Source organism: Daldinia decipiens (assembly GCF_022478715.1).
Source record: "Daldinia decipiens strain CBS 113046 unplaced genomic scaffold F4813scaffold_3, whole genome shotgun sequence".
Taxonomy (NCBI): domain Eukaryota; kingdom Fungi; phylum Ascomycota; class Sordariomycetes; order Xylariales; family Hypoxylaceae; genus Daldinia; species Daldinia decipiens.
The window spans coordinates 890,856-911,901 of NW_026054546.1; the positions used below are offsets into that span (position 1 = coordinate 890,856).

Here is a 21,046-nt window from a genome sequence, read left to right on the forward strand (position 1 = left end):
CACCTAAGAACAAAGCTATCCGTGTCTTTATCACCGTTCTGACCTCGACACGCAACGATATGGATTAACGCCTATCCCGACCACTCGGATGATGCGGGGAGAGCAAGCACGCGAAGTAACAATGTAAGAATAAAAGAGATATTTGGTCTCGTAACTACCTACCCAGGTGATTATGCTAATATTATATTCGTAAGCTAGCAACGCGGCACGCGCCTTGCTTAAGGTGCTATGGCACTCTTAAATCCGACCTTCGTCTTTGGCGTATTCGTCCTCCTATACCTCTCGTCCTTTGTCTTGTTCGCCGTAGTCCGTGTAGTAACCGGAATATCCATACAACGAATTGGATACTTCTCGTTCCGCCGACTAGCTTATACTCCTAAAGATGGCATCAAGATCGAGATTCGCGGCTTGGGCCTCAATGTCCACCGTCCGACTTTCTCCCAGCCGACCTGGCTCAGCATCGTCGTAAGCGAGCTCGCCGTAACTGTCGATATCAAAGTTCTCGAGGCACAAAAACACACCGGGGCCGATACTAGCGAGAGCGAGAGCGACGACGATGGTGGTAAAGGGCTGAAACCGCCTATTACAACGAAAGCTCTACCCAAAAAGCAGCCTTCTAGGCGAGCAGCCTTTAAGACTGCTCGCAGTGCTACTTGGAAACAACTTACAAAAGTCAAAGAGCGGGTGAAGAAGCTCCACCGAAATGTTCGTTGGCTTCGTATGGTAGATGTCGTGGCTACCGACTCTACGCTTAATATTGTGGATGCTGGGAAAATACAATTTGGTAGCTTTACAATAGCCTTGGACACTCGAAATCGTATGGTGGACCGCGCGCGTTTTTTCTTCCAGACAAGTTACGAAAAGCAGCATCATCAGCATTCTGCTGAATGGATCGTCACCTTACGAAGCGTTTTATTCACAGCCAAGGGGGCCGAGGCCATTGAGATTCTGGACAGTGCTACGCTGAACATCCATGGGTTCCTCTATGAGAATTTGGATGGTTTACGGGATGCAGCTATTGCACTTAAACTTGGCAGACTGCACGTTCCTTACGACGATGTACGAAGTTGTGTCGAGCGTTATCAGAAATCTAAGCGTCAGAACTCAAATACATACACGCAGGTCGAGTCGATTGAGGTATCGGTCGACAAGGTCTTACAAGAAATTGATCAGCCGGGCAGTACGGACCAAGAGTTAATGCAGACGGTGTCTGATTCTAAAGAGTTCGTGAGCTCCATCCTTCGAGGAATTAAGGAAGTCCAATTTGCAGTCAGCTTTGTCAGCCTCTCAAAGAAGGTGAATGCTGTGAAATCAGCTGGTTCGCCTTTATTATTGAATGCATCTATGAAGGAGGTCGGTATAGACTTGCATCGCTTGGACCCCAAGTCTCCAGCACATCGCATGTACTTTCCTTCAAAGGACATTGCTCACGAGGCTCTGGGCGCAGCCCTGTCAATTTCTGTTGGGCTTGATGATGGCAATGGTAGACCAGAAAGAATAGTGTATATTCCCATGGCTACTACAACCGTGAAAACTACCTTGCCCTCGAAAACGGTAGAGCTCTCTGATGTTGGAAGCGCTGAAGAGCGAAATGCCAATATACTCTTTGCGAACTCTGTCGTTACCTCGCCTTCGGTGGATCTTTATCCAAAGCATCTTCCCGTGCTTCTTGCTCTTCTCCAACCCCGGCCGAAGGCACCAAAAGCCCACGTACAACAGAGGCATATGCTTATTTCTCGCCTACTACCGAAAGCTAATATCAAGTTTTCTATGCATGAACCAGTCCTAAGGATAGCTTTGCCTCCAGTTGAAAAGACAAACGACCCGGATGACTTCGACTTAATCATCTCTTCCATCTCCTCTATCTCGCTTGACCTCGAATCCTTCCATTCTGCAGTTGAGGACTTACACTATTCTTTGGTATCATCCTTCCGAGTTCAAACCCATCATCTCTATTATCAAACTACTCAAGGTAGTCGCTTTGACTTAATAGATACGGAGTCGTTCGACCTCAAAGTACAGCTCTCGGCAACTCCCGATGTCCATGTAATCGCCAACGGTCAGCTCCAGACCTTTGCCATTCGTATGACCCGCCCAGAAATAACCAAAGGTCTGCGCCAAATCGTTCGTCAGCTTAAGCTAGATGTTGAGCCTGACAAGAGGGCGGCGTCAAAGACGCAAAGATCTCAGAACATCGTTCGTACCCTGCCATCGTGGCTACTTCATTTTTCAGTACAAGTCGAAGACTTCAGTGCCGAAATTACGGGCATCGATGAAGATTTCCCCGGGAATACTCGAGGCGTCGTGTTGCAAATGGAATCGTGGTCGACAGAGTATCGAGCTCATAGGTTAGATTCGTTACGGAACCGACCAGCGTCTCGAAGACGGACGGCTAGCCGATCTTTCATACCTGATGCGGATTTCTTGAGTTCGGTTACCATGCCGCTATCCCCACGCAAAAAGCAGCAGATTGAAGGTGATGGGCGAAGACTTACTTTTAATACGCGAAATCTGGAGGCTTTCATAGTTGAGGCACCAGAGAAATGGGAAGCTGAACCGTTCGTTAAAATGCCCCGCTTCGAGGTGTCTCTCTCGACACATAGTGATGCCCAGGGTCCAATTCTTCACGTCCATTCCCATATGAGAACTCTACTTATTCATTACTCACTTTATCGACACTACTCCATAGGCGTGGCTGTCATGGTTTTGCGAAATGCGTTCACGAGGGGACCAGGACCGGGACCGGGATCGCAACCCACGATGCCAGCCAGTCCAAAGACAGGATACTTGAGCCCTCCATTGATATCACCCGATTCGCCCATGGCTGATCAGATGGACAAATTCCCACGGTACTCAAAGGAGCTTGTCTCATATGATATCAAAGCCTCCCTTATTCAGATCAAGGCTGAAATGCCCTCTGATCCCCCTTTGATGGTGCAGATATACGCCATGGAAGCTGGCCGACATAGGTGGTCACCCCCGTTCTTCTTCTCAAAATTGATCCGGCTATATGCTGGTGCGCCTCGAATGCGAGGAGTTTGGGCGCGCGTTGCAAGCATTAAGACTATCCGTCTAGACTACCGTCAGTCACGCAGGAAAATGTCAACTGGCGGCTATCACGACGATAAAATGTTTGATATAGTGACCGATGCTATGCGGCTGGCGGTACCTCATGAGCTTATTATCAGCCAGATATCTGACAATATCATCAATGTCATCAAGGCGACCGAACAACTACATCACCGCTTCAAGACAGGCACGAACGAATATATCCTGGATAAGGCACCCGAAGGCCCAAAGAACGTCCCGAAGATCTCCTTGAGAACCCGCACTCTTTTGTTTGAGCTTGAAGACGGCGCTTTTGAGTGGAAGTTAGGGATGATTTACAGGGCTGGACGTGTTGAGCAATTGCAACGGCTTGCTCGTGAGGAGGCTTATCGGGTCAAAGTAAAGAAGATCCACGAAGAAGAAATAAGGAAAGAGTCGAATCGGATTAGGAATCGATCGGTGATGACAAGAGGACGAACGGCAGCCTCGAATGCTTCTTTTGTAAGAAGCAGGAGTGAAGACTGTCTCGCACAATTTGGCCGTGAAGAGCGTTCCTCCAGCGAAGCGCCGAGAAGCCGGAACCCTCGATACGACCCGGAAACAATTCGTGGCATGAGTGGTAGTGCACACGTCTCAATTCAGGAAGCCAGAACCAAACTCCATCAGCATAATGCACAAAGCTGGAAGAGACGTATTGATCGCCATTACGCAATGGCGAGAAATGGTATGAAGGAGCTGCGCGGCTTATTCTGGGGCCCTGATGAAGTTCCTGACGATATCCAGGATAATGAGAAAATACTTGAAGTGCCTCAACGACCGGCGCTGATGGCAACTGTGATAACGGATCTGCAAATCGTGATTGACAAGCCGTCATTCCCAATTCAGAAGCTACCAGATTTTCTGCATGAAGTCGGAAAAGGCATGCCCAAGGATATGAAATATTCCCTACTCGTACCTATGAATGTCCAGATCAATATGGGTGAGGTAAGAGTTACCCTCCGGGACTATCCTCTACCCTTACTTCATGTCCCTGCCACCAAGTCTGGCCAATCATCGAGACTTGCAGCTTTATCACTCAAAACGGACTTCGTTATCGCGGAAGAATTCCATGGCAGTGGATCATCTCGTAGAATCAGAGTTCAGATTACTCCACCAGACAATTCAGAGCCAGGAAGGCCGAACGGAGGTTTCGCTATCGATGTTCGCCGCACTATTGGGCCTGTGAAGTCCTACTCGGACATGCATGTTGACATCAATACCGCATATCCTACCAGGATTACTTGGGGCCCTTCGTATCAGCCGGCAATTCAAGATATGATGATGGCTATTGAGTCGTTCACAAAGCCACAATTGGATCCTTCGGAACGTGTAGGGTTCTGGGATAAGATTAGGCTCAATTTTCATTCTCGAGTTCGGGCGGCATGGAAGGAAGACGGCGACGTTCACCTTGCTTTAAAGGGTACTAGGGACCCCTACAATGTTACTGGTAACGGCGCAGGTTTCTTGATGTGTTGGCGAAACAATGTCAGATGGAATGTTCATACCGAAGACGACCCGAAGAAATTTATGACCGTCGATAGCGGGGAATATGTCCTTGCAATACCAGACTACAGCCACCAGGTTAGAGAGGCGTCGCGCCGAGACGGAGAAGAAGACAGCATGACGAGCGAGAATAGTTTCAAGTCCGGCGCAGCGTTCAAGAAGGTTGTGATGAAAGTGTCTGGTAATGTTCAATGGCTGGCCGGGTTGGTCTTCGAGCAGGCTATCGAGAACGGAAAGCGGAACTTCGAGTTCAAACCGCATTACGAGGTTGTTTTGAAGTCCCCCCAGCACGCCAAATCCGAGGATGGTTCTCTCCCATACGATGCCTTCCGCGGATTCCGAAGCCAGCACATACATCTCTCCATCGCAATCAGAGCACCAGTCGACCGAGATTGGGCGTCGTCGGAGATCCAGCCATCTAAAAGTTACAATACCGTGCATTTGACGCCTCGATTTTTCACTCATTTCTTTGCTTGGTGGTCTCTGTTCAGCGGTCCGATGTCGCTTCCTATTCGCCAAGGTTCTCTATGGCCTGGGAGAGAAAAGAACAGCAAGAAATTTGGAAGGCATTTAGGTACAATCAAGTACAATCTTCTCTTGGCCCCCTTGTTTCTCAGCCACATATATAAGCATAAAGATGCCGAAGACCACTCTGAAAACTCCGTTTCAGCTACGGGTATCAAGGTTAGATTTGACAGCTTTATGCTTGACATCCACCAGCGCCGAGAAGAGTTCAACACTCGAGACCGAGGTCACAAGACGAACGGTAGAACAACCGGTATAAAGATTCACGCAGCTCAACTTGATCTTGTATCTGCGGATGTTCGTGCTGTCTCTGCTAGTATCAAAGGCACGAGCGCCGAGGCAATCAAGAAGAATTCGATTTCGACCTTGATGACACAGCAAGATGAAGACGGTGCAGACCTCTCCCATTTCACGATTCCTGACAATGATTTTAGCTGGATCGACATGGATGACTTTGTCGAGCTCGACTCAATCCTACCCTCGGAAGCCAATCCAGACACGAAAATTCTGCCGCTCGCGTATGCTCCTCGTGTCACATATTTCAGACAGACAGACATCGGTGGCACCATAGATGGAGACCCTGACCGCACGAGTCCTTTCGGAGACGAACCCACCCATGTCTGTATAATGAGCCAGGATGACGATCCTAGGAGGGTCCAATTCCAGCTAATCCAATCTCGATTAGAGCAGCTGAAGGCTCAGATTGTTGCCAACACCCGCAACATCGGTGATGCTGAATTACGTATGATCCGTGATGACGGTAATGATCCGGAAATCAAAGCTGAATTTGAGATGCTTAGCAAGCATGATACCGTCTTGAAAGAAAAGCTAATGTTCATGGAAGATATGCTGCAGCAAATGGCAATTAAAACATCGGCAGATAATCAAAATACTCCAGGAGATTCTGAGTCTACGAGTCACGAATCCAGAGAATGGATCGATACAGGAGATGGAAAAGTCAGAATACCGTCAGGGACCGACTTTGCAAGCGACTTCAAGAACAGGTTTGTTATCCACAATGTTCAATTAAAGTGGAACAATCTACTACGAAATATAATTCTCCGATATAGCCACCAAGTTAGCCAGCGGCGTGGCTTCGTCTATTATCTATCTCGGCCTGCCGTCAAGTTCATCCTAGACATTGTTGAGGAGCAGACCAGGGCCAAGCAAAACAGCAAGTCCGCCAATACCCCCAATAATGATGCACGCCATCCTTCAGCCACAAATAGCACCAGGCAGTCTAGTGAGACCGACCCGGATATCGAATACCGTATCAAACAAATCCTGAAAGATGGTAGAAAGTATGTTGACGCCGATGGATACTCTTCAACCGAAGGCCCTACCAATATAAATATGGAGGACATCACCAGTGGTATAGCAGAAGAATTCGCTCCTCAAAACTCATACCATGTCCGCTTGATCGCACCGCAAATACAGCTCCAAAGTGAAAAGAACAAGAAGCATGTTGTTCTAATCACCGGAAAGGGAATGGAACTCAAGGTGGTCGAAGTTATGGAGAAGGCAAGATTGTCTGATCAGGTCAGCGGATTAGTCCAGCGACGTTTCTTGCTCAGAATGGACAGTGCACAGTTCTTTGTGACGCATCAGAAATGGTTCTCGGGTCAACTGCTATCGATGTATTCCGGCAACACCTATGGAACACCTGCCGGTTCTTCCTGGCCGCCTTGGGTACCTATGGAAGTTATGTACGATTTCCAGTCGGATCCTTTTGGCTTCAAACGGGTTGTTCAAGAGACATCAGCTACGCTAAGATACGACAAATTCAATACTCTCCGGTTAAAATACAATGACGAAGTCAATACAGAGGTCAACCCTCTTTCAACGGAGAGCACCGAAAGCAGGATGGATAGTCTCTGGGTAGATTTCCCCCAGGCTAGGGCTCTTTGCAATTCGTCGCAATACTACGCGATGTACGTTATCGTGCTTGACCTTCTTCTATACAGCGAGCCTCTTGAGAAGACGAGGAATGAGAGGTTAGAGAAGATCATACTGGCCTCGGACTTCAGCGACCTTCGAGGAACCCCGGAGATGGTCACTAGATTGCAGGAGCGTATTCGTCAACTAGAGGATATCAAGGCACACTTCCAAATCCATTCGAAGTACTTAGACAAGAAGGGATGGCAGGATCGATTGCTTCTGGAACGCGATCTCGCAGCGTGCGAAGATGAATTATTCTTTGTGATGAAAGCCATTACTACCTCACAACGGAAATACGATAATGCGTCGCAGAGTAATGCTCTACTGAGATGGACTATATCCGCCAAGGAAATCGTTTGGCATCTTATTCGCGACAACAACGAGCCCCTCGTCGAATTACAGCTAAGGGATGTCGAGTATGACCGAACCGACAACTCCGACGGATCTCATATCAATCTAATGCAAGTGGGCAAAGTGTTAGGGTTAAATCTTATGCCAGATGCGATCTATCCGGAAATGATTGCTCCTTACTTTGAGGATGAGAAGGCAGCTTTTGCCGGTCTAGAGGGCAAACAGATGGTCCGTGTCTATTGGCACATGCTAGAAGCTATAGCAGGCATACCTGTGATGGACCATTTCGAAGTAAATCTATTTCCCATGAGAATCCAGCTCGAACATGAAGTTGGGAAGAAACTTTTTGAATACATATTCCCTGAGATGAATGAAGATAAGGCTGACGAGCAGTCTGACTCGCCATTTATTCTGAGGCCAACCTTCCCTGGCGAGACGGAAGAAGACGACGTGCCCGACGAGACCATGTCCAGCTCTAGTATGCTTGGTTCTGCCACCTCTGACAAGGAGCCTTCGTTCTCAACGCGGGCCGGGTCATTGGAGCTCCGTCTTCGACCTACCTTGACCTTGGATTCGCGTCAGCCTGAAGACAGTTATCAGAAGCCCAAGGCCATAAGCGTCCATTCGGGTGATGGTGGCAGTGTATTCCGGCTCTTTAGCTCGAAGACGGTTACTAAAAAACCGTCATACGAATCTATTCAATCAGGTGCCGCTTCACAGAAAACTGGGATTGGCCGAGCCGCAACGATTGCTTCAGTCAACAACAGCGAAACCAAGAAGAGCGGACGGTTCGGTCTCTCCCGAAAATCTGGCAATGCAGACGACAAGCCTTCGGATGACTTGACAAAGATGATAGCACGCGCCTCAAACTACGTAACCTTTGCGTATATTAAGCTTCCGTCAGTTGTTCTTTGCCTTAGCTACAAAGGTAGAGGTGACCGAAATATCGAAGATGTGCATGACTTCGTCTTCAGACTGCCAACGATCGAATACCGTAACAAGACATGGTCCAATTTGGACCTAGCCCTGGCGTTCAAATCTCGCGTGATCAAGGCACTCATCTCTCATACGGGTGCTATCATCGGTAATAAGTTCAGTAAGCATCGGCCTAACACAGCACAGCAAAACAAGCTGCGTGAGCTAGCAACTAGCAGCGTTCTCCTTGCAACGCCAAGTATGTCCAATAGCGGCGACAATAGTGATGATTCGTCAAGCTTATATGGAACGAGCCCGGCTGATTACTCACGGTCGCCACCAAGGAGCATAAGAAGCGCACATTCGAACGCTCCGGGACCACAGCGACCACCAAGTCGGAGTTCTAGTCTTGCTTCGTCCCGCTCTTTCGGCCATGCATTGAGCAATAGCGTAGAAACCAGGAATACACCACCTGTGCCTTCATTCGTTAAGATGACACCTCCGACACCGATAGATCGTACGCATAGTGGCCTAGGAATCGACATGCCTCGACCAAAAACTAGTGCGAGTGCGAGTGCCGCGGATTCCTTGAGCCCGTTCCGGCCAACTACTAGCAGCGGTGTCACCAGCGGCTTCACCATGATCGAAGATAGAGGGAGGCGAAAGTCGAGCAGCCCGGGCTTCATCAAGGGGAAATTGAACGCGTTGACGAGCCGACTTAGGGATCGGGATAACAACGACGCTAAGAATAACCACGAAGATGAGCAAGAGGACGACGACGAAGATAGATGGATGTGATAGACGATATAGAGCAAGGCGCAGCAGTCGGACCACATTGGCCGGTATAAATCAACGAAGTAATCGATAATTACCCCCGAAGTCAAAGAGGCGCACAGGCGTATATATGTACAACAGGATACCGCACCAAGCCCACAAGTCGCTTTGGGTAGGCTCCACGGTTGGCCACGGTCGTTTTTAAAATTTCCCTTCAGTTTTTATCATAAGCATTTACACCCCTTTTTTCATATGCACATTCGGAGTTAGGGAGTTGAGGTCGGCAAGGAAGCCGGTAAACCCTCAGGCGCTGGAAATAGACAACAACAAGCAACAACAGCCTTAGGACTCCCTAATAAGCGTTTAGGTATATATATATATATAGTTTGCCAGCGATATATATTTGGTTGGGGATGGGAAGAATAAGCATTGCATTGGAGGAGAGGGAAAAAAAATTAGGTGTATTAATGGGTTCTTTTGATATTGATACTGGTAGTTGAATAAGATGAATACTTGTTTACCTAACATAAGTTTTTAGTATATATTGAGTAGAGGTTGTAGGAGACTTGACGATATATATCTGATAATATGTATCTGATAATAATAAACCGTATTGGCAACGTTGAGTAGCAGCAAAAGCTCAGGTCGTGTCAGAAAGTGCTTTAATGCCTAGGTACCTTATATATCAACAATAGCAATGTTGAAGAACTTGATCTCTAGGTAGTTATAGTGCAAAGGTAACTAACCTACTTAGTTAACATTAGAATTAAATTCGCCATATAAAGTTGATAGTTAATAGGAGAAGGGTATCTCATACCGGCTTCGGAGAGCCGCTAACCTCTGTGGTGGAAAACATGGTAAGACATATCCAGACCTTGTTTATTGGGTGAGCATACTAAATAACCCCCTTGTTGAGCTATGTATCACCCATATCTTCTCCTCCCCTTTTCACCCCTATCTCCTCACCCTCCCCATCCTCTTCGTCTTCTTCCTCCCATTTCCCCATTTCCTTTCCACCACCACACCTGCCCTGCCCTGCCCTGCCCCAACGGCCTTAACACTGCTTGGAAGCCGGCACCTTCGGGTCCTTGCCCAGATCCCGCAGGTACACCTCGCAGTCGTAGCCGTAGCGCTGGTCGCCGCCGTGGGCGCGCGTGTACGCCTCGACCCAGCACAGCGGGCAGACTAGGTACGCGGCGTTGGTGAAGCCGATCCAGGGCCGGGCCTCGTGCATGCACGTGTTCTCGTGGCATGGGCACGGACAGCTGAGCATTTGCGGCGGCGGCGGTGGTGGTGGTGGTGGTGGGGCTGGGTCTTTGTCCTTGGTGGCGGGAGTAGGTTGGTTTTGCGATGGCGTGTCGGTGGGCGGCGGAGGAGGGGACGTGCTTTTGTCGGTTGGGGATAGGGTTGGGGGTTGTGTTGACATGGCGTTTGTGCGCTGGGTTTGCTTGGTAAGAGCTTGGGTCGTAAGAAGGGAGCAGCGTAGGCGGTTACGTCCGTACAAGTTCGCATGCGTGAGGTCTTTGGCACATATATATATATATTAGGTACCTATATATATATATATATATCGAGAGAGTCGAATACGTCTTCAACTGGTTGGCAGTCGTCGTCGGTACTAGTTGAGTAAGGCAGGTACCTATTATATATCGTAGCGAGTCAAGTTCTGACAGAGCGAGATAGACAGACAGACAGACAGACAGACAGAAGAATAGGAATAATAAAAGCACCGGCAGCGACGACGCCCACACGCAAGAGCAACGCTCGCGCGTCCATGCGTCATCGTAGGACCCTCCTCCAAATCCCTCCGTGAGTCCGCAACGCACGACTGTAGACAAAGGCGCTGTGGAACAACGCCGGCCTTCAAGACTAACTGATAGGCTCGAGCCACCAGAGTCACGAGCAACAAGTGTCACCGCAGGATAAGGGAATACCGATGGACCGGGGGAAGTAATACTGTCTTGTGCCATCGTGAGGCAACGGGGGGGGAGGGTTCTACACGTGTGGCCGACGGGGAAACCACCTGCGTCGCGGTTGTGAATCACGTATTAGTCCCGATGAGACGGCATGGGGTAGCAAGGTAGGTGCAGGATCGACTTGAAGATGTATTCCAGCACTGGCAGGTAGACTCGTGATGGAAAGCTGTTTGTTTCATTAGGTAGTCTTTTCACTATCCGATACTCGCACTACCTAATATAGTTGCAGCATCTTCTTGCCTTGTCCATCCTAAAACTCACCCTATAGAGTTTATCTATAAAATATATAATTGGCAACACCCCTGAGTAGAAAATGCAGTCAGCCCTCGGAGATAAAAAGGGGGAGATGCATTAGGTATAGAAAAGAATTATGAAACCCTCATACTACCCCTAATTTGTGACAACCTCGAGTCTTCATATTCATCAAGGTATAGTACCGTGTCAATTGCCATTATATCCAGCTGTTTAGGTCGACGATGGGGCGGATGGATGATACATGCGATAATCGGGAATTATAGCGGCAAGACACATCCGAGTCGTATGGCTGCAGGTCTTGGTATGCGGTTTATAAATAAACCCTGTAGCAAGTCCAAGCCCTCCCAAGGAACTGATTAGTCCGCTCCATGACGAAGTGACGCCGATAACCATTTGCTTAATTACCTTAGGTAGGTATGAACGAAGAGCGCTTTTGATGACGCTCGATAACCTCCTGAAGGACGACATCACCATGCTTCAGCATCTCGTCACATGTAACAAATGGAAATAACCTAAATCAGATGGCTGTCAAGACGGTAGACCGTATCATAGTTATCATGGCTTATTAGGTGGTAATAATACATAGCCAAGTCATAAGCCAGATTGTAAATAGGTCCTTCTAGTATTCGAAGTCGTCATCCACAGACGGGCCCTTGCTCTTTGTCACACTCTCCTGTTTTCTATATAGCTCCGCCACTTGACGACTGCTTGTCGCCTCGTCCGGTTTCTTATCGTCTCTCACTTTGATGAATCTAGGGAACCGCAAACTAATTCCCTTCTCGCCGGCCGGGTCGACGTTCTCCTTCAGCCCTGCCTTATACCTTGGGCTTAGTGTTAAATCCGCTGTTCGCACTTCCCAGACATAACGTGGTTCGAACCAGACGTCTGGTTGATGCTGCCCACCCGATGAGTGCGAGTAAAACGGTTTTGGGCGATCAATTACAATAGCCGAGAGTTGCTTATGAAATTCTTCAAGAACTTGCTCAGAAAAGCCGGTGCCGATATTGCAGATCGTTTCGTACATTTCGGTAGCCGCGTTATAACAGGCGAGAAGGAAAGCACCATAAACAGATGTACGCTTACCCTTGCCGTAGTAGGCGCCGAGGACTACTAAATCAAGAGAGTCGCCTAGTCCTGTGAGGTAATCTTTCTTGATCTGCTCCGTTATTAGTAACAACCGATAAATATGTATAGGTAGTTAAGTTCTTACCTTGAGCCAATTTCGACTTCGTTTGCTGGGCTCGTACCCACTCTCTGAACCGTCAAGCATCTTGACCATCAAGCCTTCGCATGAGGCCTTGACACTCTCGTCTAAGAATGTCTGGATTTCGTCCAGTTCCCTACCATTCATGTGTGTCGCGAAAGCAAACTCGCCTTCCACTGGTTGGAAAGCGCTGTGAAGCAACTCGCGACGTTCTCGGAGCGACTTTTCGACCACTGCTTCTCCGTTTAGGAATAACAAGTCGAAAGCAAAGACACAGACCTTGACTTTCACGTCCTCCAGCTTGACGTCCTTCTTCTTCCTCGTCATCAATTGCTGGAAAGGAAGCACCTTTTTCTCAGTTACATCCCAAGCAACGGTTTCGCAGTCTAACACGAAACTCTTGGTGCCTTCTTTGACCCAAGTTTGAAGCTTTCCAAGGATATCAGGGTATTTCTTGGAAAGGTCCTCTGAGTTTCGCGAGAAAATAGACGCAACACCCTTGGCAGCTTCCTGCGTAGCACCGGGAAGAGCGTCAATATACTCTTCCGAGTGGTCCTTAGCAACATAATGAATTTGTGCCCTCTCGCCGTCATACTTATACTCGCAGGTAAAAGTCTGATTTTCGAACCGATCAAGAACCTCCGTGATTGCTTTTGTAGGCTTCGCAAGCATAGGCTTAAGAGGGACTCCTGGGCGAAGCTTGCAGGTCTCTTTCAGCCTCATGATGCCATTCTTGATCATAGTTGGGATAATCACATCCCAGCTAGGAAGCTCGCTATTTCATGTTAGAATAGCCAATTAACGTTCAGCAAAATTACTAACCTGTACACCGTCTTCAACGTAGCCGCTGCTTCGTCTATCTCCTTGGTACTGGGTACTCCGCCTTTTTGGTCCGCTTCGTGACAGATCATAGCCTGTGCTATGGCTACAAGAACCGTCTTCTCTGCTAAGCCTAACCTGAGCTTCCCTTCGAGAAATCGGATCAAGTACTTGGCCTCGCTGGGACCGCCCTTATCCTTGTAAATATCAACCTTACCAGTCGAACTAGCATCGGCAGACGACAATAACTTTTTAATTCCATCAACTTTTCTGCCTTGGGCGCCATTCCCAGCCACGGTAGCAATGTCCATCAGGCCTTTATGCACACCCCTGATAGTTAACGGCTTAGGTTTGAACATAGTTGGCTGAGTTGATCTGCTCTTGACTGCAACAAGACCCAGGTCGCCGATCTCTTTCTGGTCAGCTTTTATAACCTGTAGACTACGCCCTGTCGTTTCACCTATGGCCTTCATAATTAGTGATTCGCCAATACCAAGTTCAATGCCTGCATAATCAGGGGCTAATTTGTTGATCATCAATAACACCGTCGGAAGGAAATCGTCCGGGGTTAAGCGTAAGACTTGTCGGAGGAATAGAGAGCAATACTCGGTGATCTGAAGTCGTTTCGACGTAACTTCGATAAGTGAGAAAGTTGTGCATAATGCAGCGTAAGGCACTGGCTCTCCGGGCTTCCAGTCAGGATACGGGTCGTTCACCATGCTCTGAAGCTTGGTTTGAATTTTTTCTTGGGCCTTAGATGCAACCTCCGGTTTCTCATCCTCATCTTCCTCCTTTTCTATTTCAGATGCAGACTCAGAGGATTCATCTTTGGCATCGCCATCCTCCTGCTTGGGCGCTGGCGACTCTTCCTTGACGGGGGCGGACTTGGCAGGGGACTTCTTTGGGGATCGTTTGCTACCTCCGGTTGATTTCTTAGGCTTAGCTTGCTTAGCTGGTTTAACTGGCTTAGCTGGCTCAGCATCGACCATGGCCTCGTCTTCCTCATCCTCATCATGAATTCGAGGACGACCCCTTCGTCGTCTTTTCACGACAGGTGCCTCTTGTTCAAGCTCTTCCTCGGGCTCCTCAGCTTCAACCCTAGTCTTCACAGAGGATCGTTTCGTTTTACTCTTTGGGGAGGTTGGAGAGCGAGATCGCTTTCTGGTGTCTGATTGCATCGAGATTAGTTATGAGCCAGAACAACGGTCATGGTGGAAAGTAATTCGAACCTTTCGTGGAATCGCCATCTTCTGTCGCATCGGCGCTAGATTTCCTTTTTGGTGAAGCTACCTCTTGGTCATTGGCTGAAGATTCCGGTTCCTCTTTTACTTTCTTAGCCGACTTTGTGCTAAAAGAAAGCTTCGACTGCTGTGGTGCCGGTTTAGGGCCATTGGGTTGGCCAAAAAACTTTCTAACCTGAGTGTTAGCAAGTGATCATCTCGCACGGCACGACAGACAAGGAAGACCCACCCTAAGGTGGCCTGCGAAGATTTCACGTACCCCAAGGTAGCTTGCTTGGGCGCCATTTTGAGCAGTCTGGTAGCAGACGTACTCGTTGCTACTTTAAGTAGACAACGCAAGGCCAGATTGGAGAAAATGGTGTATTGGGAAGAAATTAGAACCGTCTAAGTAGGAAGCGACTTCCGGAGTTTTATTGTCGTATTGCGGGATTGGAGTACTGGCAGGCAGGCAGGCAGGAGGCAGGAGGCAGCAACCAACCAACAATTTCTTCTGCATTAAAACTTGACGCGACTTCTCTAACTTAACCGCGTTAAATGGAATTGTAACGCGAGATTGCAGGCATCATACAGTGCTATCAATCATAGTTAACTGTGTATACTGTGTATTTTACTATCGATAAAAGGTACCTATATATCGGCTTATACTTGTCCGTAGTTATCAGCTTCAACTTAGCGACTAATAATAAGTAACATTATATAGTCACTAACAACAGTGAAACCATGAAGATTCCTTACATAGCATTGCGTCGACTACAAAGGTCTCAATGCATAGGCTATGCAATCTCTAGGTCTTACCCTCTTGTTTGTCGCCGTGGATATAGCAATTCCAATGGCTCTCTTCAGGGCAACTTCGAGACCATCAAGGCTGAGATGTTGGCTCGCCCGGCTCAGTTAAGCTGGGATGTTATGTCACCAACAAATTCCTCCCTTCTCAACATAGCTCTAGCCGACTTCATACCTGAAAGTTGCCAGGCCCCAGCATACCAGGCGGGCGCTAGGACTATCGAAAAGGTCGACGCTAAGTACGAGCTTCCGCAAGGTCATCATCTCGTTTACTTCCCGTTGCAGAAGACTGCCTCTGAGTTATGTCACGACGGCACGGATCCCTTACATAGTCCCGGCGGCCCGTTTGAGCGGCGCATGTGGGCCGGTGGCTCTATCGAATTCAACGACGATTTTCGGTTAGACTCTTCGAAAGTTGTGTGTAGGGAGAAAGTAGATCAGGTCACAGTGAAGGGGTCCGAGGGACAGGAGAAGATCTTTGTTGATGTACTACGCGAGTATATGAGGGAGGGGGACTTCAATCATCCGTCTACGTCTCGGGGGATAAAGGAGCGAAGAGGTCTCGTCTTTATGCGTGGGGTAAATAAAGAGCAAGCCCGCGAAAACTTAGCAAAGGCTGCCTTAGGGAGAGACAGAATTATCAAGGGTATGTCAAATTTAAATACTTGTCCCTTTTCATCCCCCGATAAATTCTGCTCATCTGTGAGTTCTGTGACCATGACTAAAATTCTAGCAAAGCCCCCAATGCCCCCGACTTCTCAATCGCGCTCACGCCAACACCCACACTTCTGTTCCACTACAGTGCATTAATATTCAATGCACATTTGATTCACTTGGATCCAGAGTTCTCTCGTGAGGTTGAGGGGCATCGTAATCTCCTATTCCATGGCCCTCTCTCCCTTACCCTGATGCTTTCCGTGCTAAGATCGCGGCTTAAGCCGGATGAGAAAGTCCATAAGATCGACTATCGAAACTTGGCCCCTCTTTATGTTAATGAACCTCTGCGTGTCTGTGTTAGGCATAGTGGAAATAAGCAAGAGCCAGCAGAAGGCAAGTCTCGAAAATGGGAGCTTTGGGTAGAGGGCCGAGACGGGGGTCTCAGTGTAAGAGGCACAGCTGTAAGTTGCCAAAGAAGGAGTGAATAGGAACAGATTAATGAGGACATATTGGTTACATTGACTATAAAACCTAAATATACTATATTAATTTATACTGGTACAGGTCACAAATCAGTCGGATATTACGCAGGAGTCATCACTTAAAAGTACTGTGACAACGTGAATGGAAATAACAGAAACGCATCTATAGTATGTGAATACTATGTGAACAGTACGTCCTAGCAACCGTATCACCATGACTATGCAGAATATACACTTTAAAAATATAGTTGTCATGCTTTTTAATTTATTATCACGTTCTACAACCTTGCAAGGTTATCCGATGCCTATAAATACACGTTCTCGCGTTTGCAAGATGAAGAAGTCATGAGTATTCGTTCCATTTCATTTGCTCTCATGCATTGATTAACCACCAAAGCTCAGCGCAGCTGCGCAAATGCCGCTCATAAAGCCGCTAAAAACGACAACCCTCCGAAAAAATAGAAGGGAGATCAACTAAGAACCTCAATACTGATTCTCCGTTTCGCCGCGTCAATGCATCATCTGATTTCCTTGCCCATCTTGTGAGACCAAAATGCCCCCATCATCGTCCATCTCATGGATATTTCCGTTAACTACCTAGGTTAGGTTAATCCTTAAACCAGTCTAAAATTTCGGTCACGACTTCAACGTGCCATCCCATAAAAACTAAAAGTTCAGTGATGCCACCTTAATGTACATCACTAGTAGTGAAAAACACGAGGTCCAAGTATATTGATAGCGACCATCCCAGATATCACCGAGTCAGGAAACTCGGTAACTGAACGGATTCGCGTCTGATCAAAGACCATTGAGAGATCCTCAAATCTGGACGCGGGCGGACTCGACCTCGTTATGTTGAAATGAATAATTGGTCGTTTATCGCAAAGGGGTATCAAGAAAAGACTAGCTTAAAAAGATCATATGGTACCTCTATGCGCTTTAAGTAATTGGAGCGAGGAACGGACTAAGCATGAGTTCGTCTGCGCTCGGTCGCAAGTTGTGGTCTATCTCAAAGGTCTGACTTAAGAACTTAATTGCTTCAGGACTGGCACTTTCGGGAATAGTCGGGGCAGCCTTACCACCTCCAATCTTGAAGATGGCTTGCAACTGACTGCAGTCCGGGAAAGGATGTGCTCCAGTCATCATTTCGACAACTAAGCAGCCGAGAGACCAGATATCAGCCTTGCGTGTGTACGAGGTTTGCTTAACCACTTCAGGGGCCATCCAGAACACCGAGCCTTGCAACGATGGCCGATTCTTGTTGTTGTTGGCGCCATTAAGAATATTAGACGCCTCGAGCTTCTTGCTGATTCCGAAATCGGAAATCTTGATCGTACCCTTGTTGTCTACAAGGATATTGGCGCCTTTAATGTCACGATGGATGATATCTCGGTTGTGTAGGTACGAGAGACCATTCAAGATCTGCCTCACGAAACTGCGGACAAGAGGTTCGGGAAGGGCACCATACGAGTTGAGCATGGTCTGGACAGAGCCACCAGGGACGTACTCGAGGAAAATATTCAGGTGCTCAGCCGAGGAGCTGCAGCCGAGATATTGCACAATGTTTGCGTGTCGGAGATCTCGGAGCAGACTAATCTCTCGCTTAAGAGCCTCAATCATACTCTTCTTTCGAGCATCCGTCTGGCTGTTCGCGCCGGGCGAAGGCGTCTCGACTTGCTTGACGGCAAGTAGCTCTCCGGTCACGGCGTGTAAGGCCAAGTAAACGCTACCGAACGATCCTTGACCAATCAAGGCTCCTTTCATCCACTTGTTATCGTCCCATGACTCACCAGCTAAGAAGCTCTGTAGTTCCTCATCGGCATCTTCACCATCTTCACTTAGGGCTTGAGTAATTTCCTTCAAGGACCCAGAGCCCTGAGTACTAGATTCGTCGAAGTAGCTCTGGCGAACATTCCCTTCCGGATCTGTGATGCTTATCGGATTGGTATCCGAACCGCTATCTGCAAATGAAACATAAGACTTGCGGTTAGGTTCGATAGGAGATTCCTCTTGAAGAGTGTCTAGTACGGATGAAGCGATCGAATCCCGGAATGAATGCGGCATGCGACCTTGATTCTCGCGAGCCTTGACTTTGGCAAGCTGACCGCTATTCAACCATGAATCCGCAATAGTCGGGATAGGGGGTGCATCTTGGATACTAGATGCAAAGCTGAGGTTGCTAGCGACACTAAGTCGGCTGTTCACCTTGCTTAGGCGAGTAGACCTACGCATAGATAGTCGGGCGGTTCGGTCAATATCTTCCCTAGGGTGATCAGGGAAGTATGAGGTGAGATCCGAAGTAATCAACTCGCTGGGAGGTCTCAGACCACCAAACGGTCTCATAACCTTTCGTCTCGGGACGGCCCTAGCGTCACTGGGTGGTCGTTCCAAATCCCTAGCAGTATTATTGAGATTCCTCTCACGGTCCTGGAAGGAAATTGGCGATAGCGGCTGCTGGAGCCCTTCGTTCCAGCTCTCACCTAATATCCTTTGTACCTTTTCTTGACTCCTCTTATCTTGTATATTTCCGAGACCCTGGCTGTGGTATTGTTGGGCTTCTTCCATGGCAATAGAGGCGGCTCGCTGCAGCTCTTTCTCTCCTGGCTCTCCGGACGGCACTCTTCGGAGGATGAGGCGGTTTCTCTCGGGTCGCTTTTGATCCTTAATGATGCGCCATAGTTCGGTATCGCCGAGACGACGACATTGCTTAGGGTCGGGGTCAACACCGGCTAATATCCAGAAACAGTAATTGCGATCATGGTCCTCTCGTAATGCGAATTTTCGTAACGTTACCCGCATAACTTCTTCGCAGGTATTGCAGTCGGCAATCTTAACAACCTTCGTAACGCCACCGTTCCAGATGACACGGATGACGTCTTGACCCTGTGGTAAAGCAGCCATCAGCGAACCATCCTGACTTGAGGCATTCCGTGTGTGTGTAATTACCAGACGGCTCTGCATAGTCGGCGAACCAGGTCCCCGAGCGGTCGAATTCGGTGTCGTATTGCTCATATACTGCTGGTTCTGATACCTCGGTGGCCTAACACCTCGGGCATCAGTGTTGGGTAGAGGCGAATTCGGTCGTGACGAGGATTTCGCGACGTCTGCCATTGAGGTCATAGGTAAGGTTTGCATGTCAAGCCGCGAATACCTCTTGGTAGACGCCGTGGCAATACCACGGCTGCTAGGGTTGGGGTGTCGCGGGGACCCTGTTGAGGAGGGGGCATATTGGGAATCCAGTCCCCCGAAAGAATCCTGAAGAAACGTGTTAGATAGCAAGTTCAGACAATTTCCGAAGCCAATACAATAATGCTCTTCACAGGCATTAACACGCGCACTGGGTGTCGACTTACTCGGTTGCGCCTCTTCTGGTTCGCGTAAGCCTTTGTCCTGAGCTTCTTAATACCCAGAAATAGTCGAACCCGATCGCCGACTTTCTCGATGCCCATCTCTTTGAGGACCTCCTTATCCATTTCCAGCAAGTTCTCGCCGTTGATGTTGTTCTTCCTGAAGAGCTTCTCATACTCGCCACATTTGACACTCCTTAGATAGTCGCAGACTTGATCTTCAGTCCAGTTCTTAACTGCGTCGGGGCCATCGAGATCAGAAAACTCGGACTCGGTTGGGCTAGCGAAGGCTTGACCCGTGGCATGGACGGCAGGTGGTCTCCTCGAGGGCGCCATACCAGATGATTGCGCGCTCGAAACCAGAGTGGAATTCGAGGAGGCCAGCGAAGCCGGAAAAGACGATTTCGAAGCCAGCATAGCCATTGTGAATGATTGTCGACTAAGACTGTCAGGTACGCATGTAAAGGAAGAATTGGAGACCTGCGTAAGAAAAGAAAAGAGGACTTGATTAATTCCTTGTTTCCAACTCTTTTTTTGCTTATCTTTCCTTTTGCGGGGTGGAACAAAGAGTCAACTTTGCACCGAGTAATGGCGAGAACCCCGGATGAATTAAGGAAAGTCGGCAAGTCGAGAAATGTATCGACGTGATGAGTGTGGAGCGTGGATTTCGAGAGGATTAGAAGTCGGGGGAATTAATTGCAGGAGTCGATTTACAGGTACTTGAGTTGATGTACATTCCTGTTAGCGGGTTAGAGTTCGTTGGCGTTGGTGTAACCGCCAAGGGTCTTTCTTAGATGCAGGCTGACTTAGCCCCACCTCCTTAGAATAGCTAAATCGAGGCACAGGGGTGGATTTGCAGGGTGGATTGCTGCGTAGTATGTACGCTATACAGTGTACAGTGTATGCTATACAGTGTGTCTACTAAGTCCAATAAGCCCTATCTAGGTACTAACCCGCGCTATGCTTTAGCTTCCCGGTTCGCGGGGGTTTCACTTTGTCTACTATTATGTACATTAACCCAGGGCAAAGGTACCTAATGTACCTAGGTAGGTGTGTAATTGAAGCTTACAGTACATCTGACTGTGTAGTACATACTAAGTTATAATTGGTCCGAATATAAAGAAAGAGGGCGGTAGCTGACGGCGATAGTTGAAACTCGTTAAGGAGCGCACGGCCGCTGGATCAGCAG

The 21,046-nt window shown here is 48.3% G+C and overlaps 6 protein-coding genes across 6 annotated transcripts; 2 read left to right on the plus strand and 4 right to left on the minus strand.

The window, feature by feature from the left end:
- The first annotated feature begins 25 nt into the window (after positions 1 to 25).
- On the plus strand, positions 26 to 9,287 carry F4813DRAFT_173549 (mitochondrial protein from FMP27-domain-containing protein). Its single transcript, XM_049239215.1, has 2 exons — positions 26 to 123; positions 199 to 9,287. Exon 2 carries the CDS (start codon positions 229 to 231, stop codon positions 9,115 to 9,117), a length of 8,889 nt encoding a protein of 2,962 aa, XP_049103771.1. The 5' UTR covers positions 26 to 123; positions 199 to 228; the 3' UTR covers positions 9,118 to 9,287.
- A 796-nt stretch (positions 9,288 to 10,083) lies between these two features.
- Positions 10,084 to 10,372, minus strand: F4813DRAFT_345784 (uncharacterized protein). Its single transcript, XM_049241796.1, has one exon. It carries the CDS (start codon positions 10,364 to 10,366, stop codon positions 10,148 to 10,150), a length of 219 nt encoding a protein of 72 aa, XP_049103772.1. The 5' UTR covers positions 10,367 to 10,372; the 3' UTR covers positions 10,084 to 10,147.
- A 168-nt stretch (positions 10,373 to 10,540) lies between these two features.
- F4813DRAFT_173593 (uncharacterized protein) lies at positions 10,541 to 11,570 on the minus strand. Its single transcript, XM_049239217.1, has 2 exons — positions 11,507 to 11,570; positions 10,541 to 11,371 (listed from the first exon to the last, which is right to left on the minus strand). The coding sequence occupies exon 2, from the start codon at positions 11,061 to 11,063 to the stop codon at positions 10,584 to 10,586; it is 480 nt and encodes a 159-aa protein (XP_049103773.1). The 5' UTR covers positions 11,064 to 11,371; positions 11,507 to 11,570; the 3' UTR covers positions 10,541 to 10,583.
- Positions 11,571 to 15,063, minus strand: F4813DRAFT_173592 (ATP-dependent DNA ligase). The gene is made up of 5 exons (XM_049239216.1): positions 14,818 to 15,063; positions 14,577 to 14,758; positions 13,351 to 14,515; positions 12,535 to 13,303; positions 11,571 to 12,480 (listed from the first exon to the last, which is right to left on the minus strand). The coding sequence occupies exons 1-5, from the start codon at positions 14,871 to 14,873 to the stop codon at positions 11,944 to 11,946; spliced, it is 2,709 nt and encodes a 902-aa protein (XP_049103774.1). The 5' UTR covers positions 14,874 to 15,063; the 3' UTR covers positions 11,571 to 11,943.
- A 7-nt stretch (positions 15,064 to 15,070) lies between these two features.
- F4813DRAFT_345787 (uncharacterized protein) lies at positions 15,071 to 16,600 on the plus strand. The gene is made up of 3 exons (XM_049241797.1): positions 15,071 to 15,160; positions 15,216 to 16,017; positions 16,110 to 16,600. The coding sequence occupies exons 2-3, from the start codon at positions 15,309 to 15,311 to the stop codon at positions 16,514 to 16,516; spliced, it is 1,116 nt and encodes a 371-aa protein (XP_049103775.1). The 5' UTR covers positions 15,071 to 15,160; positions 15,216 to 15,308; the 3' UTR covers positions 16,517 to 16,600.
- Positions 16,601 to 16,755: 155 nt separating this feature from the next.
- On the minus strand, positions 16,756 to 20,537 carry F4813DRAFT_345791 (kinase-like domain-containing protein). The gene is made up of 2 exons (XM_049241798.1): positions 19,864 to 20,537; positions 16,756 to 19,765 (listed from the first exon to the last, which is right to left on the minus strand). Exons 1-2 carry the CDS (start codon positions 20,278 to 20,280, stop codon positions 17,450 to 17,452), a joined length of 2,733 nt encoding a protein of 910 aa, XP_049103776.1. The 5' UTR covers positions 20,281 to 20,537; the 3' UTR covers positions 16,756 to 17,449.
- Positions 20,538 to 21,046: the final 509 nt, after the last annotated feature.